Raw genomic sequence first — 27,128 nt, forward strand, 5'->3', positions numbered from 1 at the left:
GAAACAAAATAAAGCGTCTGTAGCCCGGCATATTTAACCTGAAATGTGAACATGCACGGCCAAGAGAACGATACATTGTTTGAAAGGTTTAGAATAAAAGTTGTGAACTTGAGTGTGAAACTTGGCCTACACATTAGGCGGGTTATGTTTAAACGGAGATTTTTAAAACTCGGCCAAAATGTATCCAGGACCATTTTGAAAATTGATCTCATATCCTTGATAGTTACAATGTAGCTTCTGGGTTAAGGGACTGTCGTAATCTTACGTGCAATTATCACGATGCACAAGCATCTCACTATAGACAAACTGGATGTGTTGCCACTTTAAGTAAAATGGGAGGCCTTGAAACGGCACAGTTCCATGTTTGTATCTTGAAATTGAGAGCGGAGTTGAACTCCATATTGAAACAAAGTAACTAACTTCTTTGTAAATGCATTGACCGTGTAATTTTTTTAACTTTAAACCTATTCTCTACATGACTAATATCACAGAGATGCAATTGAACAGATCGTGCTTGTTTTTGTATTATGCTTTTATGCGGGTTAGATATTCTGAGGAAATAGAATTTTTAATGCAAGTTTATTGAATATCAGCAGACGAGACATAAAAAGGCCACTTGAACTTCTGGTGAAAGGACTCTAAGGACTTCCTAGGATTCTAGGTGTGATGGACAATCAGTCCTCAGTAATCACGCAAGTTAGTAGAGATGAAGAGGCAAACAACGCCGTTCGAGACAAGAGTAAGTTTTTCATTAAGTTTTCTAGACGTACGTCACAGTTGTTTTGCACCCCACATGTCAAACCCTTTTGCCGAATTAAGAGGCGATGTCAGCTATTCCGACAGTTCTAGCAACAAAAAAACTAACTTTTATGATCAAATAGTTGCTCCAACGGTTGCTCTCTCAGTAGTCTCCAATCATTTTTGTTCAGTTAATCATTATCAAACATGAGTTTATACTGATTGAATAGTTTGGAAAGTGGTCTTGGTGCATTACGCAACTTATGGTCACTGCACCGTCCACTGTATGCTCTTACCTCATCAGTATAAAAAATGCAGACACTCTCCAGGTCATATACAACCACGAGTGCAGTCCTGAATTACAAATACTTATAGCGAATTTAAAGAAAATGCATCAGTGGTGGTTATGGTGAAGCAATAGAGGAGATTATGGGTAAGCTAGCTACTGTGTGTTTATGACAAAATAAGTTGTAAGTAGGCTATATATATATATATATATATATAAAACTTTGGTTTGAAGAAAGGTTTATACAAAACGTGTCCATAGCCTACTCTATGGACACGTTTTGTATAAACCTTTCTTCAAACCAAAGTTTTTTCTTCATAGACTTAGTTATTACATATTAAGTAGTTTGGACTCTGCCCACAGCAGCTGTTGGACATCACGATGTGCTGTATTACTTACTTCTTTTACTCAAAAAAGAAAGACTGTCTTATTCAAATTTAAGGTATCTTTAATAATATGTTCTAGTGTATAACATCATCCTTAATCTTCAGTCTAGACACATGTCCTCCAAGCTCTAAACAGGCCACACAGAATGTGTAAAGCAAGTCTGAATGTATGTAGTCACATTGTATTGTGTATGTGTGTGTGGGTGCGGGGTGGTGGTGGTGGTGGGGGTGTGTGTCCTAGGTTAGTACCCCTCATTGTGTAGAGTATGACGACAGTCCTCCTGTCCATGGCGTGGGTGTGCTGTAAGAATCTGCCCTCATGTTTCCTCTTCCTGTTTGGGTTCCACCGGGATAGTGGGCAGCAAAGGGTCAGAGATCGAGAAGGAAAAAAAGGAAGAAAAGAAAGAAAGAAAGTGAGGAATTCAAGAAAAAGGACAGAATGAAAGCGAGGAGTGGTATGAAATGGACAACAGAGTTGTGTGTTTTGTAACACAGTCACGTTTATAGAGGAGGGGAAGGAGAGACTAGAAAGGACAGAATGAAATGTAGAGCAAAAGGAGAGAAACAGTACATTGTTTGCACCTTTTCAAAAGGCCAATCCCAAAACAGAGCAGTGAAAGAAAATCTCTTTTACAAAAATAAATATGATATCAAACATCCAAGCTTAATTGTTACGTTAATCCAAAACATATTACAGCATCATTAAATGCACCATTAGGATGATGTAGATGTAGGCCTAGATTATATAATGGAGTTGTGATTCCCTGTGTAATCTAGCAGGTTGTTTGCATGATGATATAAACTGTCTCTTAGCATTCATGTGCACCATCCTGTCACTGGCTCTAATGAACATTCCTTCCTACAGCCTGCTCATAACCAAATTTATGTACACAGTAAAGTTGACCAAACATATGATATATGTACATGCAATATAGGCCTATACTATATTTACAGTATGTACCTTTAATGTATATTATGTTGACCTACTAAATATTACTGAACCAAAAACCTTCATTGATTCATATTTTGTTTATTTTATTCAAAATTGTACTTAGATGATCTCTTTGTAATACTGTATCAGGATCTGGTTGAATTACTCAATTTTAGTAAAAGAACATGTAGGCCAGTATCATCATCACATACATAAACAGGATTGAATGGTCGTTTTCTGTTCTTTTTCTGAACCCTCAGGACATTCTTGAAAACAGATCCTAGCTTAGTTCACGTATGTGTGTGTCCATGAGGAATGTGAATGGATGCTTCAGCAGTTATGCAACCACAGTAGGTCATGTTGACTGGGAGGTGCATCTGATTAGGTTACTGTAAGTTTCCGGAACTTTGTGAAAAACGTTGAGTGAAGTTGAGTGAAGTGGACTTGTCTGAGTCCTCCATCACTGCTTCCTTCCCCCCTCCTCTACCAGAACATTCCGGATCTCTGATAGTACATGGGTTGAAATCAACATGTGTTTCCTCTACACATACAGCAGCCTATGTTACTTTTATGCTCTCTTCAGATCAGCGATTTCTGGATATGTCAAAGGAGGGATGTGGTCTTAGGAGTATTTAAACAGCGTCTTAGCCAAGGTTAGCTAACTGGTTTGGAGTTATCTAACTTTTCTTTGGTGGTGGACTAGTTTCCTCAGCCACATATTAAAGATGTTTTTACTCGTTTCTGCTTCATTGGGACAGGAGGGTAAAGAGGGACAGGAAATGTAGGGGAGAGAGAGCGGGGAGGATGTGCCGGACGCAGGCCCCTGCCTCAGCCTTCGGGGCAGTGTGGCACACACACTTTGTGATGGCTCACTAATAAGGCCTCATCCCTTATTAGATCAGTGATATCAGTTGTTGACTGTTTCATCCTGACCGGCTGGTTTATTTACCCCTTGGTCCCTGTTCACCAGGCCCCCCGGGCTCTACCTCTAAGAAGCCCAGGAACAGAGGATTGTTTGGCAGCCTGTTTTGCTGCCTGTGTCATGACCAGGCTGAATCTCCGCCCGTCAACAACAATGCCCCGCTGCTGGTGGAGGAAAATGGAACTGTCTCCAAGGTAACTAAACACTGGCTGACTGACTAGGCAATTGGTTGGCTGAGTGGCTGGAAGGCATTTTTTTTTTTTTACCATAAATTGTCAGTAATTGTTTCTTGATCATTGCAGGTCCAGATGAAGCCACTGCTCCCTCAGGCCAAGTCAAAAGATGCTGGGAAGATCTGTGTGGTGATTGATCTGGACGAAACACTGGTCCATAGCTCCTTCAAGGTCAGTGTGTATGTAAGTGTGTGTGTGTGTGTGTGTTTAAAAAGGTTGTGACCAGGAAGACTAGTGTACCATCCTAGTAAGATTTAATTTATTCCATCTTCATCAGTTGATATCAAAGTGGTACCACCTTATAAAGCCACATAATGCACTTTATATTATTTTCCAAGTAAATATACTTTTCAGTTTTTATGTCATTGTTGTATCCTTATAACGCCTGGGAGACACTGGCTGCGAAGCGCCGCGATTAGCTGCAAAGCGCCTTTTTCCTTTCGGCGCTCATGTTATCAAATTGGACCGGCCACACAGGCTTCGAAGCGCTGCGAAGTACCGCGGTTGGCTCGCGCTCTGCAGCGATCGTTTCGGCAGATTGTCTAATTAGCGTGACGCTCGTGAATTTGTCTAGAAGATGATAAAACACACTGTTGTTTTATATATTTGACTAAACAAATATGTTAAGATTTTACTATGTTAGTTGTAGGGTATAGCGGCTATAGACGTACCATATTATTTAAGACCTAACTTCACCACACTTGTAACTAACGGCCAATCATGTTTACCGATTTTTATTGATTTGTTTTTTTAAACATAAAAAAATGATTGATGATGGCGTTGGCTGTCCAGCCAACAGTTGTTTCTAAACTGTAGACGTCTATTTTCAAAGAGCGAGATAGACGAGCTGGCATACACTCAAGCAGAAGAGACATCAAAACCCTACATCACAAACCAGCTGAGAAATTTGGGATGGCTAATAATCGAAGTCAAGAAGTAGCCTGGGCCTACATGGAGTTGTATGACCCACAGCACGTATTTTACAAAGACGACGGCAAAAAAGACACATTTTGCCACATTATGTTGAGATGCTGTTGCGACGGCTGTTGGAGCAACAAGTAGCCTAGATATAGTCTATGCCATGTTGATGTGAAAAAAGAAAGCGCAGAGGAGGTGAAAGGCTTGGTGACCGTGGCAGAGAAATGTGCGTCGGGTATGAACGGCCTCGCGCCATTCATGGCCGATCGTGGTGCTTCGGGGTACACGCTGCCAGTGTGTCGCAGGTGTTACGAAAAGAGGCCAGGGTTGATGACGACACAAGACAAATGTGTTCTAATGAAACCGCTGGCAGTGTGGGGACTGTTTTTTTTGCTGGCCTTTTGCTGTTGTTTTAAACAACATTTACATTTAGTCATTTAGCAGACGCTCTTATCCAGAGCGACTTACAGTAAGTACAGGGACATCCCCCCCAAGGCAAGTAGGGTGAAGAGCCTTGCCCAAGGACACGACATCATTTTGCACAGCCTGGAATCGAACCGGCAACCTTCTGATTAATAGCCTGATTCCCTAACCGCTCAGCCATCTGACCTCCCTATTTAGACACATCCACCACCAAACATACTCACACAGTTACTCACTATATAGCTATGTGTATTCAAAGGTTGTGTGCAAGTGTGTTTCTAATGTACTTCTATTTTCCTTACAGCCTGTGAGCAATGCGGACTTCATCATCCCAGTTGAGATAGATGGTACTGTCCACCAGGTAAGGTCATCTTCATCATGGGCGTCCTTCAAAATCCTGCAGAACTGACAGGAATAACAACACACTGCTTGTCAGTTGAGATGTGAAGATGGACCGTACACCCACCAGAACCATACGCATCAGAACCAGGGAGTGAGCCTGGTTCAAGTAATCCAGGATAAGTTTGTTTTACCAGACAGAGCCTATTCTGGATGACTTGGTTCAGGAGCACGCCCTCTGTCATCAAATACCTCTGGCCACAACCAAAGGACACCTGGGAGAAGAGCTTCAATGTACAGTGTTCACTCTGTAAATGTACTATTCTTTTGAACTGATCTCCATAGGATTTTGATCTTAAATCAAAGACTCATTCAGTGTGACAGAGTAAGATCTTCTTGTTTGGTAGCTGCTCGGAAATGGCCTGTATTAACCGTTATACCAGCCCTTGTCCTTTGTGTTGTTCTCGGCTGGCCCCTGATATCTCTTCCTGTCTGTAGGTTTATGTGCTGAAGCGCCCCCATGTGGATGAGTTCCTGAAACGCATGGGGGAGCTGTTTGAATGTGTTCTTTTCACTGCTAGTCTTGCCAAGGTGAGAGAGACGAACTTCTGCACACAGTCTTTCTAACTGATAGACTATTGTTCTACTTACTTGTGTGTGTGTGTGTGTGTGTGTGCTCCAGTATGCAGACCCGGTGTCAGACCTGTTGGATAAGTGGGGAGCATTCCGTTGCCGCCTGTTTCGCGAGTCGTGTGTGTTCCATCGGGGTAACTATGTCAAAGACCTGAGCAGGCTGGGTCGCGATCTCAACAAGGTCATCATCATAGACAACTCTCCTGCCTCCTACGTCTTTCACCCTGGCAACGCCGTAAGAGACCTCTCCCTGTTTATCCCTGACAACAGATTTATTCTTTGGGTTGTTGTTCTTTCGCAGTTTTTTATGCTACTGGTTGACAAATCAATTTCCTGTATGGGATTTATAAAATAATTCTTATCTAATTTCTTATCTGTTTTTGTGGGCAAAACTGTCTAAACTCAAGGCTAGACCCAACACACACTGGAAAGTTGTGGAAATAGTTTTTCCACAACGTTATTAGTTTTGTCTCCATGTCTGCTCTGTACTATTTTTTGCTTGCTGAAATACATACAATACCTCTACTTTGTGTGTGTTTGTGTGTGTGTGTGTCCAGGTGCCTGTGGCCTCATGGTTTGACGACATGTCTGACACTGAGCTCCTGGACCTCATCCCGTTTTTTGAGCAACTGAGTAAAGTTGACAATGTCTACACCATCCTCAAACAACAGAACTCCACTAGCTAGCGCCATCTCCATCAGCTAGCACAAACTGCTAGGACCACCCTACTAGCCCTACGACCAACAGCTAGCATTGTCAACCACTCCATCAGGTCCCTCTACTGCCATCTACAGGCTGCCAATGCCTTCCCTGGACACACACCTCTATGCTCCAACTGTAGTGTTCAGCCCGTTTTTTCCAACCTTTTCCCTCAGTATTTATCCCCAGACACAGCCTCTTACACCAGCCAATAAACCTCCAGTGCCCCAAGGACTGGAGAATATCACAGTGCTTTTACCCTGCTTGTGCTGCCACCAAATGGAGGAACAAAGAATTGCACAAAAGCAATCCCATCCCTCCCGTCCTCCATCATTAGGTTCCCAATACACCCTACCATGGACAGTGCAATAGATCATAATGTAAACTGTAGGTCTGGTCCTGAACTACTAGAATGTGTTAGGGAATTTCAAAACATGGATACAGCCAGAACATTGTGGTGCCAGTGGGTCACTCAAGGACAGCAGATGTCTGAAGGTCTAGAGATGTCATGATGAAAAAGAAAGATGAAGGTAAAAAAACAGTGCCTTTTTTTAATGAAGTGTATGTCTCAACGGATGGGCCTACAGTGATGTTCCTGCGAGGACAAGTGTACCAGGCTGAGCTGCAACGTTAGAATACTGACAACGCTACTGGATACGATGGTGGAGACTGGACGTTGTGAAGAGTGGGAACTTTAAGTTACAGACTGAGCAGAATGATGGTTATCTTTTATAGGAAAACAATCAATGGACGGGTGGGAGTTTTTAACACTTGAATAACGTGTTATTGTTTTTGTATCTTTCATACTTCCTTCCCAACTTAGAGCAGAATCAACAGAAAGTAACATTTTTTAAATTTTGTGCATACTGTAAACTGCTGGCCAAACCACCTGAAAGCACACAATGGGTGAATATACATAGCACATCCCAGCCACCAACCAGTGTGATCAGTACTTTAAAGTATTGTAACCTGCTTACTGCATTTATGAAGACTTTCTTCTTTGCCGATGTTTTCATTGAAACCTTGGGGTTATGTGGGATCATAGAAGAATTCACTTGACGAATACCTGGAAAAAAAAGTTAAGAGTTAACGACAAAGCAGCACTTTAAATGATTCCGATTCTAATCACTACAGACCACCCTGCATGGGTGGATAGATTATGTGCCATTCTAGCTCTCTTAAACATGGTGCCAATAGATATCATGGCATCAAGGATTACATGGATGTCAGAGAACATGTGACCTTCCTATCTAATTTAGTTTAGAGTGATTGAGTCCCAGATGATGTTGTTATTATAGAGGGCTGAGTTAGACAAACCTGTTTGCTCTCATCAGGAAGAAATGTGCTTAGGCTCTGCTTGCCCAAAGTACTCATTCCTCACCATTTCACCACCAACAGTACTTGAATTTATTTCCCTATTCGTTGTAAAGGACTGCAAATGCTATGCTATCCATATAGTAGCGGTGATTGGGGTCGTTTATTTTTTTAAACTTCTGATGTGATGCAGCAAGAATAATCGGTACTTATCTGGGTTTGGAACAACCCAAGAATCTGTGTTGTATGTTTGAATGGAAAACATGTTTTAAACTGATCCACGAAAGCATAGGAGAGAGGCATTGTTGTATTTGACTAAAAGCTTTGAAAAAAGGCTTGTAAAAATAATATGAATGGGAGCTTTAATTAACTAGTCACAAATAAAAGTCAGCATCAGTATTAAAAATAATCATACTATTTTTCTATGATTTTTAACGAGAATATAAAATCACATTCCATGATGAACACCCCCAGTGCCTGTGTCAATCAGTTTAGATGCTGAAAACATTTTCTTTTAATTCACTGATTACATTACATTCAGTTTTTTGTTTTCAACTGTCCTCCCATTACTGTGATCTGATGAGAAATAATGTAGAAACAATTAATCTTATTGGTTCTCTCTGTTGTCCACAATGCCTTTAGAAGTATACTGTAGCTAAGAAGCACCAGCAGGTACCTGAGAGATGTCCAACAAGGACTCAATGTACCAGGCAGCATCAACGGGTATGGACCCTGGATGGACCCTGGATTGCAATACTGAAAACGTACTGATAGTTTTAGCCATCTTCAGACTTGTACTTGTGTGTGTGTGTGTGCTTGTATTGCAAATCAAGATCTGCCAGTAAAATCTAACCTATGATGTATCTCCTTCAGTGGCTCAAAGTATCTTGTCCTAATCATTCTCTTAATGCATTGGAAATTAGCGTTCCATCGCCATGGAAATCTTTTGCCTTTTAAACCTTTGTTTCATATTTATGCACATCCAGTAATATATGCATATATATACAGATATGTATATTTTGTTTTGCACAGTAATAAAGCAAACAAATTACTTTAATATATGGATCATTCATGTTACTTATCAATTGAAATAGCTGTAATTTAGTTTGTGGCAAGTCTTATCATACCAAATTGTGAACTTGTATGTAATAATGACATTTTCCATAAATGATACGTAATTAAATGACCAGTTGAAGTGGTCTTGTGTTTAACTTCCACTACACACAACCAATAAAAAAAATGAGACACTATGAAACTATACAATTCAATTTAATTATGAAAAGCCCCATGGTTTCAAGTGTCAGTTGCAAATTCACTGAAGGTGGGAATAACCCTCCATTCAAGCTAGTCAGTAATCCCTGCACCACGATTCCTGAAAACAAATATTACAAAAGGGCTCTATAGAAAAATCTTTTTATATGAAATGATTGCATCATATTCAATAATTCAACACTCTCATTCATTTTGCATTATTGGTGATCATTTCTTTTTTTCTTGAACATATATGTCATTAATAAATCTATGTAACCAAAAGTCGGTTTCTCTCCCCATACACACAGACGTTCACTCTCCTCCTTAATACAAACTTTTCCTACAGTCCTTCCATCCTTCCCTCCCTGCTTACTCTCTACCTCCCCTTTTCTCCACTTGCACTAGTCTTGTTAGAATCTTCTCAGAATGTCATCTTTCCTTCCTTCCTTCCCTCTTTCAAGTCATTTTAGATTTAACATGACAGGATAGTAGAAAAATATGTCCTATACATAAATGGCACCAATCCTGCCATGTTAGATCCGTGATTTCACCAAGAGAGAATAAGGAGGTATTATAAGAGCTTGGACATCATCCAGCATCCTCTAATTCACTGTGAGAGTGGCACAGCTTTTTGCCTTCCCTGTGGTAAACTTCACTGGCCCGTTCATGTCTACGCTGGTTTCCTTCAGGGTGAGTTTATGGACGGTTCCTAGGTTGTCCAGACGGACAGAGGGGCCTGGCTGGAGCGTGACACCGTTCAGGGTCCAAACGGGGGCCCTGCTGATAGCCACCGAGACCTCACACTGGAAACAGGCCGGGGCCGGGGCGGTCACACTCACATCCTCCAGGTCCCGCACCATCAACAGGGCCTGGGCTGTGAGGGGAGAGGAGAGGAGGGAGGAAGGGATGAGGCGGAGGGATGGGAAGGTGGAGGGATGAAGAGGAGGGGGTAAAGAATAAAAAAAGAGGCAACCCAAATAAAGGTATAGAACAACCCCCCAAAATGTAACAAAACGCCAAGTATCCCCTTTTCCTACCTTCCACCATCAGCTTGGCTTTACTCGTGTGCTCTCCCACCCTGATGCTGTACATGCCCTCGTCCTCTACCGCCACCTGTTGGATGACCAGCTTGTGATAGCAGTCTTCTGACACCAGTTCCAGCCTATCCGAGCCGCCCAGCTCCTCACCGCCCTTGTACCATGTGACCTCGCAGTGCGGCGTGGAGACGGTACATTCCAGAATGACCCGGTGCTTCTCCAGAGCCGTGCGGTCACGGAGGGGCTTTACGATCGAAACAGGGAGCTCTGGAAGAGACAAAACCCATCAGATTTGTATAAAGAAAGTAAAAAAAAAAAATAATAAGTTGAGGTTGGTATCAGGTCAACATAAGGTTGACCTTGGATGAGGCTGTAAGGATTTACATCCAGTTTAAAACAAGGTTGCCATCAGGTTGCCAAAAAGTGAAGAGGCCTGCCAGGTAGCCAAAAGTGCAAAGATGACACAAGACCTACTCACCTTCAACCTCCAGGTAGGCAATGGATTCAATCTGTTTGGCCACAAAGCGGATCTCCCCAGAATCCTCTGCTTTGACGTTACACATTAACAGGAAGTGCTTGGTGCCTATGGAGAGGGACACAATTGTGTCTTATTCTGAGTTGAGAACAGAAAACAGCTTCCGGATTGAATGCATGAACATGAGTAAAAATGACCGAACGACTGGTGGCAAACTGACTAACCGATTCACTAACGGGCCGACCGAGCCAATCAATCGCACCGACAGATGAGTATTTGTAGTGTTGTGCTCACCCTCTGTTCGTGTCTTGATGGAGCTGGAGGGTCGAATCTTGTGCCCGCCCTTGTACCAGTCGCCTGGGACGTCTTCCACGGAGACCTCACACATGAAGACAGCGTTCTGGTCTTCCTGGACGTACAGATCCTCCAGATCCTGCAGGATCTCCAGCTGGCGCTCTGTGGAGGGCGGGAGGTCAAAGGTCAAAGAGATCAGGGGAGGATGAGCCTTTTTGGGGGGTGTTTCAAGGAAGTCAAGCCCATTTGGTTAGGAGGGCTGTCGACCTGAAGGTGAAACCAATGGGAATACATCTTTAGTCATGAGACAGATGGTCATCCACATGAACCCATGGACGAAACGTGAAGTGCATGACGTGGGACGTGCGGAGGCAAAGGTCATACCATTCACCTCCAGGTTACAGGAAGTAGTCATGTCTCCTATGTCACACGTGTAGGTCCCCGCGTCGGCGCGGCAACACTGAAGAATCTGGCAGAAGCGCTTCCTGCCCATGGAGTAGATGCGATGGCTCTTGCCTGGCTTCAGCTCTGCCCCGTTCTGGAGGATGAACGGATGGACGGACGAATGGATGGATGGACAGGAAGAGGCAGACAGACGTGAAAAGCACTCCCTCGATTCGTTTCATCTTGGACACCGAGATTATCGAGGAACTGATCACAGTCCGCTGATCAAGCACGTGTCCATTCTCGGCTCATCATGGCTAGCATGGTTTAAATCTCTGCCTGCGTGTATCATGTTGTGTGACGGAGCGAGTGGCACAGTTACCTTGAACCACTTGGCGTCTACGTTCTGTCTGGAGAACTCACACTCCAGAGTGGCAGGAGCCCCCTCCTCCAGACAGACGTCTGATAGCTTCTTCAGAAGCATCACTGGGGTCTCTGAGACATGGCAAACGCACACACACACACACACACACACACACAAACACAAACACACGAGTGAACAATCCTTCAGTCATTCGCTGAGAACGTCAGCCCGTTGAACACACGCTCCCCTTTCAGCAGACACTTGGAACACAAAGTCTCACACCCGTACACATGCACACCCATGCTCACACCCACATACCGATACACACACACCCATACACGTACCTTTCACATTGAGTCTGGCGGAGGTTCGCAGGCCCTCTGCTGAGAAGACGATGGTGCCTGTGTCCTCCAGCGTCAGACCTGATAGGGTGAGCCCGTGGACACGCCCATTGGTGCTCACACGCCATTGGTTGTTGGGTTTGACCCGAATGCCGTCTTTTTGCCATACCCCCTCCACGTCAGTGTGGGAGAGCTCCACCTCAAAGGAGGCCGTCTCACGCTCAAACGTGTCTGTGTCACTCAGAGCCTTCCGGATACTGATCTTACGAGCTACAGGAAAGGAGGGAGAGAGGAGGGCCTGGTGAAAAGATGTGTGATGCGTGTGTGAGTGCGGGCAAAGGGTTGCTGTCAGTTTAGGTGTACGTGGGTGTTTGGTGTGTGTGTGTGTGTGGGTGTGTATCCGTCGCATCGAGTTGCACTCCGGCGGACCGCTTACGCTCCACGTTGAGTTTGACCTGCGTGCGGTCGTGCAGCGTCTCACAGCGGTAGGTGCCGCGGTCGGAGAGGGTGAGGTTGTGTATGGTCAGGCTCCGTCGGCATCCGCTCTGGCCCAGCGTGTGGCGGGGCCCTGCCTGGATGACCACGCCCTGCCTCATCCACTGGACCTCCCCGCTCTCCAGGCTGACCTCCGTCTCCATGGTGGCCTCTCCGTACTCCTCCGCCATTATGGCCTCCATCTTCCTGGTGAACACCACCTGGGCCTCTAGAGGGGCAGATCGCGGGAAAGAGAAGGGGGAAGAGGATGTGGAGGGGTGAGGAGGAAGGACGTGAGATCTCTCCGACACAACCTCTTACCCCTCTCTCATCACACCCCCCATTGCTTGGACACCACCTCCCCGGCTTCCCTCACCTCCCTCACTTTTATCCACCCCCCCACCCTCACACCCCCCCCCCACCCTCACCCCCCCACCCTCGCCCCCACCTCCTCTTACCCTGGACTTTAAGGGAGGCCTTGGACACCACTTGCTCAGCCTCTGCAGTTATCTTGGAGCAGTCCAGCATCTGGCACTTCTTTATCAGCAGCGTGTGGCACAGGCCATTACTGGAGGCCTGGAAACGTTCTCCCAGGACGACGGGCTCGTTGTCCATGTGCCAGACCAAGGCCACATCCTCGGGGGAGACCACGCACTTGAAGACGGCATCCTCCCCTTCCAGCACTGTGGTGTTGTGGAGCTCTGTGACAAACTCGACCACACGAGGCACTGGGGGGGGGGGGGGGGGGGGGGTGTTTGAGAAGGAGTTTGCGTTGCAGTATAATTCTTGTCCCTTACTAAATCAGTAATTCTTCATGATATATCTTAATCCTCAAACGAGCAGCAACTCCAATCCGATACTTTAACTCTAATCCCACCCCAGGGAGTCAGGTGGCTGAGCGGTTAGGGAATCGGGTTAGTAATCTGAAGGTTGCCAGTTCGAATTCCCGGCAGTGCCAAATGACGTTGTGTCCTTGGGCAAGGCACTTCACCCTACTTGCCTCGGGGGGAATGTCCCTGTACTTACTGTAAGTCGCTCTGGATAAGAGCGTCTGCTAAATGACTAAATGTAATGTAAATGTAACCCTAAAGAACCCTTGTAATAACACCAGGAGTTCTTACTCTCCACTCGGAGTGCGCAGGCGGTGCGGTCATCTTTAGACTCGCAGGCAAACTCCCCAGTGTCCTCTCTGGTCAGCCGGTGGATGGTCAGGCTGCGCTCCACACCGTCGGCCCGGATGGTGAACCTGCGGCTGGGCACCACCTCCACACCATCCTTCAGCCACTGGACGTCGGCCTTAGGCTTGGTCACCTCGCAGCGCAGGGTGACCATGCTGTCTGCGTGAGCCAGAGTGTCCTTGAGGGGCTGGGCAAAGCGTACCCTCATCTCTGGGTGGGCAGATGGACAGAGAAGCAGGCAGGTCATGTGTTACGATAATGTTCTCAGATACTGTCTCAGGATGATATGTCAGGATAATGTATCAGATAATGTGTCAGGATACTGTTTCAGGATAATGTGTCAGGATACTCTAAGAACATATGTGTCTAGACAATGCGTAAGGATAATACTGACCTTTGACCAGTAAGGTGAAGTGCATCTCATCTGTGTTGGCATCGCAGGTGTAGTCGCCAGCGTCAGATCGCCTGAGAGGCTCAATGGTCAGGAAGCGTTGGTGGTTGTCCACGCCGGTCTTGAACCGGTCGCCCACCACGGGCGACCAATCATGGAGCCAACGCACCACTGCTCTCTCCTTGGAGACCACGCCCATCAGAGTTATGCTCTCCGCCTCGTAGCCTGTGACTATGTTGACTTCCTCTTTGTTCAGAAAGGTGACAGGGGGTTCTGGGGTGTGGGGGCAAGGGAAGGGAGGAGAGAGAGTGGAGCATTGTGAGGGGGCAAGTGCAGAGAGAGGGAAGGACAATATCATTTCATCAAAACCCACATTGAGTTTGAGTCACATTGACTCACATCCAGTTTCCTCAACCGCTCATTGAAACTGGATCAACATCAGCAACACCGCCACATTCCTTACCTAGGACCTTAACGACGATCACCATCTTATCATCGACGGCGTCACACGTGTACTTCCCAGAGTCCCCGGGCTGTATGTCAGACAGGATCAGTTTCCTCAGGGTGCCGTAGCTCTCGATGTAGGTCCGCTGGTCGCTGACAAGCAGGCGCTCGTTGCAGAACCACTGGACGGGAGCATTGGCGCGGGACACCTCGCATGCCAGGATGAGATCGTCCCCGGCGACCATCTCCTGGTAATCCTGATCCCCCGAGTTCCCAAGGATCTCCACAGGAGGTTCTGGAGCAGGAAGACGAGGAGGAGGAGGAGGAGCATAGGAGGAGAAGCAAGAAGAGGAGAAGGAGAATGCAAGAGAGGAGAAAAAACGGAGTAGAAGAGGAGAAGGAGAAGGAGGAGACAAAAATCCAGTCAAATATCCAGTGTATTTGACAGTTTTATTGTGATTGGTCGATGTCTTCTTCCTTACCTTCTACGGTGACCTGGAAACTGATACTGTCGTCTCCAGCATCCAGGAGGTACTCCCCAGAGTCACTGAGCTCTGCGTTGAGGATGACCAGCGATCGGAAAGCGCCTTCCTCCTCCTCGCAGAAACGCTCGTCGCCTTCCAGCCAACGGCCATCTTTGAACCATCTGGCGTTAGCATTGGAACGGGAGAGCTCGCATTCCAGCACAATGTCGTCAGAGACCCGAGATCTCTGCTCCCTCTTCACCTCAGACTTCCTCAAAATTTTGACAGGAGCCTCTGGTGGAAGACGTTGGAAATAAAGTTTTACGAAACTTTATTATATGGCAACGACAGTACGAGCGTTCTGATTGGCTAATGGGTAGTCATGCCAGCCGAGTATTGACCTCCTCGCCGGTCTGCGGTCTGATACGGATACTTATTGCCCTCTGACGTCATCTGCGGTCTGATACGAATACTTATTGCCCTCTGACGTCATCTTCAAAATGAGCGATATTGAGGAGTTTTACTATCCAGATGACAACGAAGACATCAACAGCGACGCAAAAATTATTAACTTTCTAAAAGAGCAGAAAAGTGTGAACACAGAGAGAAAAACGACAAGCGCTAGGCAGATTGCTAGGTTTGGTTGCTCAGATTTAAGATTGGTTGCTAGGCAACATCTGAAACACACCGTGAGAAGACTTGAGAGCTGAACAAAACGACATGTTTTAAATGAAAAGATGTTTTAAATGAACAACTTACTAACCTCGACCGTTCGGTCATGCCGGGAAATATCAAACTTCGGCTTTGCCGTATCAAACATTGAAGCCTCAGTTTGATATTTCCCGGCATGACCTCACTCTCGGTTAGTAAGTAGTGAATAAATATGATAAACAGCTACAAAATCAATCACTCAATCGATTAATCAATCTGTTTCATCAAGTGACTATCACCCATAATTGGTTTCATGACCTCTCACCTGAGACGTTGACCTGGAAATCGATGGTGTCGTCCATGGCGTCACATGTGTATTTCCCAGAATCCCCTGGTGTGGGGTGTTGGATGGTGAGCCGGCGGAGGAGTCCGTCCTCACTGATGGTGACATGGCCGCTCTCATCCACCTCTCCTCCATTCTTTCTCCACATGACCTTGGCACTGGGGCGTGACACCTCTACCTCCAGGAACAGGGGGGCGCCAGAGAAACATTCCATCACATCCGAAAGTCTCTCAGGTCTGGCCAGTTTCACTGGAGGCTCTGCAGAAGAAAGAAGAAGAATTCATGTATTTGTCCACACCTCAAAAGCCTTCCGTATATATACACATACCATAAGTTCTTATACTTGGCACACTTAAGCAATACAGCCCAAACAATATGGTATGATTCCGATGTCTGTTCCTAACTATCATGTTTTCCTGTGATCGTCTTTATTAAATTCAATTAAATAGACTGTATGGTGTGTAACCTGTCTACATATAAAGATAGTGTATACTGTATACATTTTACTAACAGTATAAGAACAGGAAATCATTTATATATAAAATATTTGCAATATAGAGTACTATAAATACCTGTGATAGTCACCAGGAAGGTGACAGAATCATCCTCTGTATCACACACATACTCTCCTGTGTGGTCCACACTGGTTCTGGGAATGACCAGCTTCCTGCGAGCTCCCTGCACCTCCAGGACCAGCAGAGGGCTCTCCTCCACCTCCAGTCCATCACGGTACCACCGTACCTGGGCATCGGCCTGAGAGATCTCACAGCTCAGCTCCAGCCTCTCCGGAGCCCGATGTGTCAACTCCAGCTCCGACTCACTGGGGTAGACAATCCGAACTAAAGGTTCTTTGAAGAGAGAGGGTGTCATTAGAATTTCTTGTAACAAAAAAGAATTGGAAAACAGTTTCCAGAACCAAACATCCTTACCCATTCATAATTGAATCTGTCCCTTCATCCATTATATCCCATCCGTCAATCCATCCCTCCACACATCCATTCATCTGTCCTCCATCCTTACCTCCTTCAATTCATCCCTCCATCCCTCCATCTATTCATCCCTCCTCCGTCCTTCCTCCCATCCCTTCGTTCCTACCTGAGACGGTGAGTTGGAAGAACACAGAGTCTCCATCCGTGTCACAGACGTACTCTCCGGAATCTTTTGCCACCGCGCTAGCTACGGTCAACCTCCGGTACGGCCCCTCGGACGTCAGCCTCACGTTGTCGTCCTCCACCACTATCAGGCCGTCCTTGAACCAGCACACTTGGCCGTTGGATCGGGACAGCTCACACTGCAGAACGATCTCTTCAGAGAGGTGGCGCTCCATCACCACGTCCTCCTTGGGCTCCACGATCATCACCGGTGGTTCTGACAGAGTAGAGAAACAGTTATTAATCTCACAACATGCCACTGTGGATGATTAATGTCACAACATGTCACATCAAACACATAAAGATGAGAACAATGTATGGCATAAAGACCTCCCAATGACAAGGTATAAAAACAAATCATGGGGCGAAGGAATGAGTTGATGGTTAAAAACACTCAGAGGCGATCGTTTTTTAAGCAGCATCAATATTAAAAGAGAGGAGTGGGTTTTTCGAGAAAAGTGTCCGGTTTTGCTCAGAATTCCCCCCCACCCCACACTACCTTTAACATGGACGGTAAAGGTCATGCTGCTGTCGCCAGCCTGGCAGGTGTAGCTGCCTGCATCTGAGGCCTCGGCAGAGCGGAGGATCAGCCTCCTCATGGTGCCCTCAGCCTGCAGGGTGACATTTTCACTGGGCTGCACCTCCCTGCCGTCCTTGTACCTGGGTGGGGTTAGCGAAGCACAACGAGACTGATGAAACAGCAGTCAAGTCAGTTTGAGGTGCAACTGGATTTTAGTCATCCATAGTCGTGATAAAACCACTTAAGTAGCCCCAGGAGTCCAAACGCAGCATGTGTAAATCACATGCAGTCCTGTAACAATTGTATTTTTTAGTTTGGGTGACTCCAAGAAGGAAAGACTTTAAGGTGATTCGTTGGTAGAGTAAATCAACACCCACCCACTAAATGCTTAAAAAAAAAAAAAAACTAGAAGCGCTTTATTTAGTCTTTATCACACCAGAGGGCAGTGGCATCTTCTCTGGAGACCTCACAGTGAAGCACCACAGGGTCCAGCTCCATGGCACTCTTATGGAGGTCATTCTCTGGCAAGGCACTGAACGTGACTGGGGGCCCTGTGAAGGAGGGGGTGGGTTTCCGGAAAAGGGAGAATGGTAAAGGGAGAAAGGAAGTGAGAGGAGGAGGGAGATGAAGAGAGGGGTTCGAGAGAGAAGAGGGGAGGAAGAGAAGGTCAGGTACAGTAATAGTTAGACACTGGTTGGTTGAATAGTCTATGATGGGTTATGCTGTTGTTAGGAGTACTGTATTAGGAGAGACCAGGAGAGATGACAAGTCATGGAATTATGTCAAACAAGAAGAAATAAGAATGAGCATGAAACAGAAGAAATGAAATGCTACATGCTTTTAGAGACACAGTATAATAACGAAATCAGTACAGTAGAATCGGATTTAAAGCAGTACAGTATATTCATCAACCATAAGAAGAAGGTAAGTGAGGACCAACAAAAAGGAGAGAGAGAGAAAATAAGGGTTATGTTATTCATTTAGAGAAGCATTAAGAGTGAATTGTGACATTCCCAACAACATTAAATCCAGCTAAATGAGTGAACCATGAAACGATTAGCCATTTGTTATCATCATTCTTCCTCCTCCGTCAAGCAATCACCTTGGACCTCCACCTGAAACGCAGTAACATCATCAATGCTCTGACACGTGTACACGCCAGAATGAGAGAAGTCAGCTGATTGGATGATCAGTGTCCTCCTGAGGCCTTCCTCCAGTAAGTCGATCCCTGGTTGGTTGAAGATCTGCTCTCCGTCCTTGTACCAGTACACCTGAGCGCTGGGATCGGATAGGTCAGAGTGCAGCTCCACAGCCTCACCTGTCCTCATGCTCCGCCTCCTCTCCTCTTCAGGGACGACACAGAACCTGACTGGCGCCACTACAGCCGTTTTGGATTGGTTAATGTGAGAGATGGTGTGAGATGACTTGTTAGCTGGTGATAGGTGGGGTCTGTTGACTGTGAGGGCTACATTCATACAATATGTTGGCAGCTACATGTATGCAGTTACACACCCTGTAACTCACCATCCACATTGACATTGAATTTGACGACATCACCCATGGTCTCACAGGTATACACTCCAGAGTCGGTAGACTCGGCCGATTGGATGACAATCCTCCTCATGTTGCCCTCTGATTGGATGGACAAACCGTCCATCATCTGAAGCTCCACCCCGTCCTTGTACCAGCAGACCCTGGCAGAGGGATGGGACACCTCGCAGTACAGTACCACAGGGTCTCCTGTCTCCATGCGCTTGTTGCTGTCCATCTCTGACAGGGGATTAAACTTGACCACAGCAGCTACAAGTGAACAGACAGAGGGAAGATTGTATCCGAATTTGAGTAATTTTTTGTTTAACAAAAGTTCAAGACAACATGTGCTTGTGGCTGTGTGTATGTATGTGTGTGCATGTGCTGATGTGTATGTGTGTGTGTATTCCACCTACCTTGGACCTTGAGGACTGCAGAGTCTCGAACTCCATTGGCGATGAAGGTGACCTCGGCAGTGTGGTCACTGATCCTGGCTCCGTGGATAACCAGAGAGTGCTGAGTCTGGTTCTGGCAAATGGAGAACCGCTCGCTTTTCTGCAGCTGGGTGGAGTTGAGGAACCAGGTGCCTGTCATGGAGGCAGACAGCTCCAGGGAGAAAGACGCGTCATCCCCCTCCAGCACGTCACACTCCTGCAGAGGGGAGCGGATCTTGGGTCCTGGGACTGAAGGAGTTAACAGAATGACATGCGCCAATCAGGGAATTAAACAGGTGTTCTCTTCTACGGCGCGGACAACTATAAGGCTTTAAAAGAAAACAAACAAACAAACGCTCACCCAGATGGACGAACTTGGGGAACTCGACATGTCCGCTGCGGCCATACTTGTTGACGCAGCAGACCCGGAAGCGGAAGTCGCCCTCGTAGGGCACGCTGTCTCCCATGATCTCCACCGAGGTGTCTACGTCCGTGGTCACACCCTTCTGCCACTCCTGGGAACCCACCTCCTGCCTCTCCACCACGTAGATGGAGCGCGTGGTGGCCTGGGAGGAAGTGGAGGCGGGGGCCCAGGACAGGAAAGCACAGTTGGGACGGTCCACGTCCATCTGGGCCCCCACAGGACAGGCGGGGGGGCTGTGTTTGGCAGCTTGCGGAGGTAGAAGAGGAGGAGCGGAAGATCAGGGAAAGTAGCCAGAGGATGGAATGGAGGAATGAAAGAAAGGTTTCGGGATGATAGACAAGGAGGAGAGATTGGAATGGATTGAAAGGGAGGGAAGAGGATGGATAAGGAGTGGAAGATGAGGAAGGAAAAGAGGGCAAGATGGACAGGAAGGAGGTGAAGTGAAAGAAAAGAAGAAAAGAGGGATAAAGTTGACATTTACATGTAGTCATTTAGCAGACGCTCTACACATTTACAGTTCTGTAAAGAATATGTCGATATAGTGATGATTATTCATCTCAACAACAAAAGGCAGCACACATTATCTCAATAATAAAGTCCACCAGACTAGCCAGTAGTGCTAGTCTAGAGAGCAGACACTACTGCTGTTGAGTTCCCACCTTTGACCTTCAGCCTGCACATGGTCTTCGACCTTCCCGCCACAAAGGTCACCACCCCTGTGTCCTGATAGGCCACGTTGACAAAGACCAGGATGTGGGTTTTGCCAAAAGACTTGAGGATGATCTGTTGGGACTCTCGCAGCTGCAGCCCATCTTTGTACCAGTAGACCTCCATTTCCTCTTCCTGTACCTCCACGCAGAAGACAGCGTTCTCCCCCTCCAGGACCTCCAGCTTACGGGGGAGCTTACGCACAATCGTGCCTGGAGGAGGAGAAGACGGAGAAGGAGGAAAGGGAGAAAAATAAGGTTGAGTAGAAAGGAGAGAGATTATGTACCAGAAAAAAACGGTATGAATGTCAATCGAAAATGAATATTTGTGAAGCGCAAAAGGTTTTGAGAGAAAATAACTGTATTTGAATGCAACGTTCTAGTCCCTTTGCTCAAGCTGTGGCTATATTTTGTGTTACTTGTGTGGACCGTGCTTCTGCCTCATGGACAGGTCATCATTGTAAATGAGAATTGGTTCTCAATTGATTTTACCTGGATAAATAAAGGTCAAATAAATATTTCTGTCATAATTTCCGCATGACAACATGTAGTGTGCAGTCACAGATCATGTTGTGACACCTGCTGTGTGATGCAAAAACTACAAAGCAGATGTGTATAATTTTTTTATTTATAGAGTGAGTTTACGTGTCAATGATCTTTGGAATATGTTGTGATACTGCTGAAATATTTGGGGATTTTGAATGGATGTGCTCAGCTGCGGCTGGTAGTATGCTTATTGACATGCAAGCGAATAAAACAAGGTCCCTGCCAAGTCTATGTTTAGTCATTGGAAGAAGATTCATGACAATAACATCCAGAACACCCACCTTTGACAGTCAGCTCTGCGATGCTCTTGCCCCCATCGGGCATCTCACAAAGGTAGACCCCGTCGTCATCCGCTCCCACGTCGCTGATAGTGAGCCAGCGTTTGGTTCCCCTCTGCTCCATCCCGTACTTGCTGCTGGGCTGCAGACGTTGATCCTCCAGGTACCAGGCCGCAGGGATGGACTCTTCCGGAACTTCGCACTCCAGGACCGCCACGTCCCTCTCGACCACCTCCACGTCTTTCAGCGGGCGTTTGAACCGCACCGGAGGGCCTAGGTCGCAAAGGAAGTCACGGGAGGAAGTTGCGATGACATGAGCTTTACAAGCACATCAAGAGGGCATGCCGCGTGTTCTCATCCATCAAGACAGCGCCGTGGTATTCAGGAAGGTGTAATTGTTTTGGAACTCAAGGTAGTACCAGTGGGCAGGGGTTACTCAGCTTATGCATGAACAAAAACTTTTTCACACAGAGGCCACATACCTTTGTGTTGGTTCATGTGCTAAATATAGAGACTCATGCAAGCATGGGAGAAGGAGATTGGCCGGGGGATTCGCGTGGGGAGTCTGGAAAGGCTAGGGAAGGCCGGGGGGAGGTGGGGAGGCAGGGTAAGGCTGAGGAAAGAGGGGTGGGGGGCGGCAGGGGAAGGGGCGCGGGGGCCCGGGGATTCTAGAGGAATAGGAGAACGTTTAACACTACAGGATGATGGAGGTTGTAAACAAGTGACATCATAGATCATCCGTCACCCCATTAACAGATGGTAAGAGGAGACATGTAACCATTGGACCTTTCACTCCTGTTTCTCCCAGGATGCATTTCATAGTTGATGCATTTCATCACTGTATGGATCACTATAGCAACTGTTCTGTTGTGGAGAGTCCCCATTAGATGTGCACATACAAACTTACACCACAGAGGACATGTAATAGACAGGGACAGCTGAATAACTGTAGGATTATGTGTGTATTGTGATAGGATCAGCACAAAATGATTACCCATTATGAGGATAATACAGCTTATTTACAAAATGTATAAAGTGCAATTAACCAGGATATTAACAGCTGATCATATAAGGCTGCTTCTCATGGAAGAAGAAAGAGAGGTGGAGGGAGAGAGTAAAAGGAGTTACAGTAGAAAGAGATGTGAAGAGAGATGTGTAGGGTGTAGGGGAAAGAAAGATAGATGGAGCACTGGAGAGACAGATGAGGGATGAGAGAAGGGAGAATGGAGAAAGAGAGACGGGCTGAAATAAACCAGTTCCATACTGTCGTGCCAAGGCACTGGCCTACCTTTAACAGTGAGGTGAACAGCGCTCAGTGTGTTTCCCAGGGCATTGGAGGCAGCGCACACATACAGTCCTGTGTCCTGCTGCTTGCAGTACAGAACCTTCAGAGTGTAATAGCCCTCTCTGTCCTCGAAGATGAGATGCCGCCTCCCAGCCTCTAGGGGCAGCCCATCCTTCTTCCACACAATCTCAGGCTTGGGCTTCCCTGTCACCAAGCACCGGAACTTGGCGTGCTTCCCTTCGGATACCGCAAACTTTTTCACTTTGGACGAGTTCAGGTGGGGCTGTTCCTCGGGGTAGCAGCGTGACGATCCGTGCCGTCCGCTCCGCTGCCTCCCTCCCTCGCTGGCGCGTGGTGAGGGATGTCCATTGGAGTAGCCGTTCGACGGTAATGGCGTCGCCCCACCTTCCTCTCGTTCCGGGATGGGCTGGACGAGCAGGACGGCTCCCGCGAGTGCCTCCCCGTGGCGGTTCGTTGCCCTGCAGGTGTAAACACCGCCGTCGGGCATACGAGTGCGGTAGATCTTCAGCTGGCACCAGCCGCCCTCCTGGCATCCGGTCGCGCTGAAGTGGGAGCTCTCGAAGATGTCGCCGAGCTTCTTGCCGTCCTTCTCCCAGAAGACCTCGGGGGACGGCGTGCCCCAGAGCTTGCAGGAGAAGGCGGCGTCCTCGCCGCGGTCCACGCGGAGAGACAGGGGCTTTATCAGGAAGCGAGGTTTGTCCTCCGACGGTTCAACCGTCTCTTCCTGTTGTTCCCTCACCTCTCCGTCTCTGTCTCGCCTCTCTACCTCCCCATTCTGTTGCCCCTCGAATGTGCCGTTTGGCTGCGACACCTGCCCATTCTGTTGCCCCCCATGTTCCCTGTCCTCTAATCTAGCCTGCTGCAGCCCGCTGACCTCCATGCTGACCTCCCCTTCCACCTTCAGGGTAGCGGCAGCATACGTCTCCCCCACGCAGTTCCTCGCCTTGCAGATGTACTGGCCTGCATCCTGGAGGGTCACGCCACAGATGGTGAGGATGTAGGCCTTGCCCTCTTCCGAGATCCTGTAACGTCCCTCCGGAACAATGGCCTCTGTTTTTCTCTCCCACACCACCTCTGGACGAGGGTCACCACCAATCTGGCACTTCAAGGTGGCATCGGTGCCAGGCCTCACAATCACAGGACGTGGGTAGCCGAGCACGCGAGGGGCGCCGCCAAAGATGTCCATGATGGACGGGGTGGATTTGATTGGTTCTCTGTGGAATTTAGCTGACTGTAAATGGTTGGTGGCGTGCAGAACAAGGACCAAATGACTCTCTTTACCTCATGAAGCACTGATGAAGAAAGAAAACAGATTTAGCTATAGAATTTGTAGCATTTTTGTTGTTGTTGTAAATTTCAGTTGTTTATTTCAGTTGTATCGGTTCATCAGTTATTATGATTTTAGTATATCAGTGCACTAATGGAAATATTACATTTGAACACATTAACATTATTATAACACACTGCTCAGCCTAAATGTGATGTGTATCATTCCTATGGCCTTTGAAAACACTTGTTCTTTTGTCAGGATAAAGAACGGACTTTGATCACACAGGCGCCTTACTCTGTTAACCTTAACTCTCAGCTGGTGCTGTTGCTCACTAGGGCTATGTTGTTAAAATAGTCTGTCCAAAAATGGCAGAGGCTTTGAGGCCTCTGTGTCAGAGCACTGGGAATCAACATATGAACACATGTACCTGTACTTTTAGTAACTAAATACTATCTGTACTAAATACAGTACATATTACTGTGAAGTATGGGTGCACTTGCTTTCCCCAGTATAATGGAACTGTGGAAGAACTCCCTAAAGTGCAAAGTGTGAGTTCAATCAAACTTTCTAATACTCTCAAATAGATCTGGAGCAGGTCCAGCCTATATAAAATGTGCCGACTGATACAGAAAACATTACATAGCCCCACATTTAGACACAGTACATTTAGAAACCGGATTTTGAATTGAGTCTGAGTGCATATGTCCATAGTTAGACCTGTCAGAAACCAAGTGAGCTCTTGACATTCCTGTTGCATTGCTTATCAGCTGTGAAAGCAGTGTATGTCTGTGTGGTTGAGGCTTGTAAAGGTGCATGTTCATTGTATGGTTGCTAAGATCTCAGCTGAAGCAGGGGTGACCCAGTAACTAGTGGCCGGGGCTTTCCCCTTTAAGACAAGACCGTTCCGATTTCATCACACATGTGAGGTGATACTGAAGACTTGCACATAGATTCTCCCTTCAGAGTAGTAATGAAATGTGTTCATTTAGAAGACGCTTTCGTCCAAAGTGACTGAGAGTACAGGGGATATTTGAACCTGCAACCACTTGATCTGCAGTCAAATGCTTTACCAATCAACTTTTCCCACCCCCAAAGCCACGTGCGTCTGATTAAATGTCACAGACAATTGCATTGGTTGGATTGTGCTTAGGTTAATAACTCTACCTCAAGCATTTGACAACACTAGTGGTTTGACTACAATATTCTCTCCCATTAATATTTACAAAGCACAAAGGATCGTAAATGCACAAGGTAATAACAAACATAGTAAACTTACCATTAATAGTTATATTTAAGTATTTATCTAGTCTAATCAGCAATGGCTTATTTGCCAGTTCGCTAATCACTGCTCTTTACAGCTTCCGCCCCGGGTTCAAGAGGATATTATCCCTGTGTCCGCAGCTCTGATTTGATCGCAATGAACTTTGACCCTGCCAGAGTAAGTGTTTCTGAGAGTCCTTAAAAATGGCTGACGTCTGTGTGGTCTGGATTCAGCTCCGATACCTCCAATCCTGGCTTGTATGATCCGTGTCGTCTCTTTGAGTCGTGTCCCACAGTTGAACTGAGTCCAGGGTTCTTGTTCTTATTTTTTGAACTCTCAGGTCCAGTTCTCCTAAATCTTTTTCAAACCTGGAGGCTCTGAAGTCTCAAGATGACGGCTGAGGTGAAAAACGGGGAATCCGCAATCAAATACTGTGATCTCCTTGTCTTCTTTGGTTCAGTGTGTGTGTGCAGGGCAGCGCGTGGGAGAAGTCTGGAGGTATGGAGACTCACTGTGACCACGTTGACTCCTTCTTCTCTGACGGGCTACCACCTCAAGTCATGGAGAGAGCAAGAGAGGGTGAGAGAGAGAGGGAGAGAGAAGTCTGGACATACCATAGAGCTTGAGATAAAGGGAGAGACAGAAAAAGTATGACTAAGAGAGTGGCAGAGGACTGACTAAGAAAGAGAGAGAGAGCATTAAATGGTTTTGCAGCTGCTGCAGCCATCCCCTAAAAATACCCCCAGCTCTGCTGATGGATGGGGGGGGGGGGCAAGTGGGGAGGGGGGCAGGGAGATAGAGTCGGGCCCTCCATTCACCAGCCCCTCCATGATGGCTATAGATAGTCCGGTGAGCAGCTCTGTGACGGATCACTCAGCTTACCAGGGGATCTGGAGGCTGAAGAGCAGGAGACCACACCTGCTCAAACACAGGGTGACTCTTGGAGCCGGGAACACCAGCTGATCTCTAGCATACATATGTGTGGTGTATATCAGACCTGGGGTCAGTCCTGTAGACTGACAAATACTTGGAATACACTTGACTTGTCAGTTAAAGCAATGGATACCTGCCCCTTTAGGCATTGTCATTAATATGTATCATGAGTCATTTGATGTTATCTGAAAGTCAGAGTTTCCACTCCTCAGAGTTTACAGTCTATCTACAGATGTGAGACAATTGTACTGATCAATTACTTTAAAGTTACAAAATAATGTTGCGAAATGAGAGGAGACAAAAGCAAGGCTGCCGGGCTGGCGTTTTAGCGCAGCTGAGAAGACGACCACACAAACTGCCACTTCCCAGCATCTTTGTCTCAAATGCCAGATCCATCGTGAATAAAATGTATGAGCTGAAGCTACAGATGGCAGCAAACGGACTTGTACAGGACTGTTGCACTCTGCTGATAACGGAGACCTGGCTCCACTCATCCATTCCAGATACGGCTATCGAGTCTATATTTTTTATTATTTTTGTTTTAAACTTTTCAACTGCACTGAGTCTGAGAGCTGCTACCTCAATTTGTTGTACTTGTGCAATGACAAATAAAGATATTCTATTCTATTCTATTCTATTCAAAGTATAACTGTGGACCTGGAAAGAACCATCTCATGGAACCATGCTATTGTGTGTGTGTGTTTCCTGATACACAGCCAGGGAGATAAGGATATGTCGTTCTCACTGCTGTATCTCTCACTCACTCACTCACTCACTCGCTCACTTTCTCTCTCTCTCTCTCTCTCTCTCTCTCTCTCTCTCTCTCTCTCTCTCTCTCTCTCTCTCTCTCTCTCT

The 27,128-nt window shown here is 46.6% G+C and overlaps 2 protein-coding genes across 5 annotated transcripts; one reads left to right on the plus strand and one right to left on the minus strand.

The window, feature by feature from the left end:
• Positions 1 to 365: 365 nt before the first annotated feature.
• Positions 366 to 8,685, plus strand: LOC134007931 (carboxy-terminal domain RNA polymerase II polypeptide A small phosphatase 1-like). Its single transcript, XM_062447683.1, has 7 exons — positions 366 to 739; positions 3,312 to 3,457; positions 3,566 to 3,667; positions 5,142 to 5,198; positions 5,675 to 5,767; positions 5,859 to 6,044; positions 6,367 to 8,685. Exons 1-7 carry the CDS (start codon positions 667 to 669, stop codon positions 6,493 to 6,495), a joined length of 786 nt encoding a protein of 261 aa, XP_062303667.1. The 5' UTR covers positions 366 to 666; the 3' UTR covers positions 6,496 to 8,685.
• On the minus strand, positions 3,236 to 26,028 carry obsl1a (obscurin like cytoskeletal adaptor 1a). Of its 4 annotated transcripts, XM_062447681.1 has the most exons (27): positions 25,356 to 26,028; positions 22,792 to 24,101; positions 21,507 to 21,776; positions 20,632 to 20,892; positions 19,910 to 20,218; positions 19,531 to 19,797; positions 19,109 to 19,384; positions 18,687 to 18,962; positions 18,021 to 18,135; positions 17,564 to 17,724; positions 17,009 to 17,281; positions 16,486 to 16,761; positions 15,896 to 16,171; positions 14,938 to 15,213; positions 14,475 to 14,750; positions 14,015 to 14,284; positions 13,564 to 13,830; positions 12,901 to 13,170; positions 12,405 to 12,671; positions 11,972 to 12,238; positions 11,646 to 11,758; positions 11,264 to 11,417; positions 10,880 to 11,041; positions 10,589 to 10,693; positions 10,111 to 10,377; positions 9,631 to 9,947; positions 3,236 to 3,254 (listed from the first exon to the last, which is right to left on the minus strand). In XM_062447681.1, exons 2-26 carry the CDS (start codon positions 23,993 to 23,995, stop codon positions 9,676 to 9,678), a joined length of 6,930 nt encoding a protein of 2,309 aa, XP_062303665.1. In that variant the 5' UTR covers positions 23,996 to 24,101; positions 25,356 to 26,028; the 3' UTR covers positions 3,236 to 3,254; positions 9,631 to 9,675. The 4 variants fall into 4 exon arrangements, 3 of the variants coding, with proteins under 3 accessions (XP_062303665.1, XP_062303664.1, XP_062303666.1); XM_062447680.1 differs by lacking the exon at positions 3,236 to 3,254 and having other exon boundaries at positions 9,073 to 9,947; XM_062447682.1 differs by lacking the exons at positions 3,236 to 3,254; positions 18,687 to 18,962 and having other exon boundaries at positions 9,073 to 9,947.
• Positions 26,029 to 27,128: the final 1,100 nt, after the last annotated feature.

Source organism: Osmerus eperlanus, chromosome 21 (assembly GCF_963692335.1).
Source record: "Osmerus eperlanus chromosome 21, fOsmEpe2.1, whole genome shotgun sequence".
In the NCBI taxonomy this organism is placed as follows: domain Eukaryota; kingdom Metazoa; phylum Chordata; class Actinopteri; order Osmeriformes; family Osmeridae; genus Osmerus; species Osmerus eperlanus.

Excerpts from the sequence above, each read along its gene's own strand:
- obsl1a (XM_062447681.1), bottom strand. The coding sequence starts at position 23,995 with ATGGACATCTTTGGCGGCGCCCCTCGCGTGCTCGGCTACCCACGTCCT. Across the intron at positions 17,282-17,563 it reads CTTTACCGTCCATGTTAAAG|AACCACCGGTGATGATCGTG; the intron begins GTAGTGTGGGGT and ends CTACTCTGTCAG. Across the intron at positions 12,672-12,900 it reads GGCCTCCCTTAAAGTCCAGG|AGGCCCAGGTGGTGTTCACC; the intron begins GTAAGAGGAGGT and ends CTGCCCCTCTAG.
- LOC134007931 (XM_062447683.1), top strand. The coding sequence starts at position 667 with ATGGACAATCAGTCCTCAGTAATCACGCAAGTTAGTAGAGATGAAGAG. Across the intron at positions 3,668-5,141 it reads TGGTCCATAGCTCCTTCAAG|CCTGTGAGCAATGCGGACTT; the intron begins GTCAGTGTGTAT and ends TTTTCCTTACAG. Across the intron at positions 6,045-6,366 it reads TCTTTCACCCTGGCAACGCC|GTGCCTGTGGCCTCATGGTT; the intron begins GTAAGAGACCTC and ends GTGTGTGTCCAG.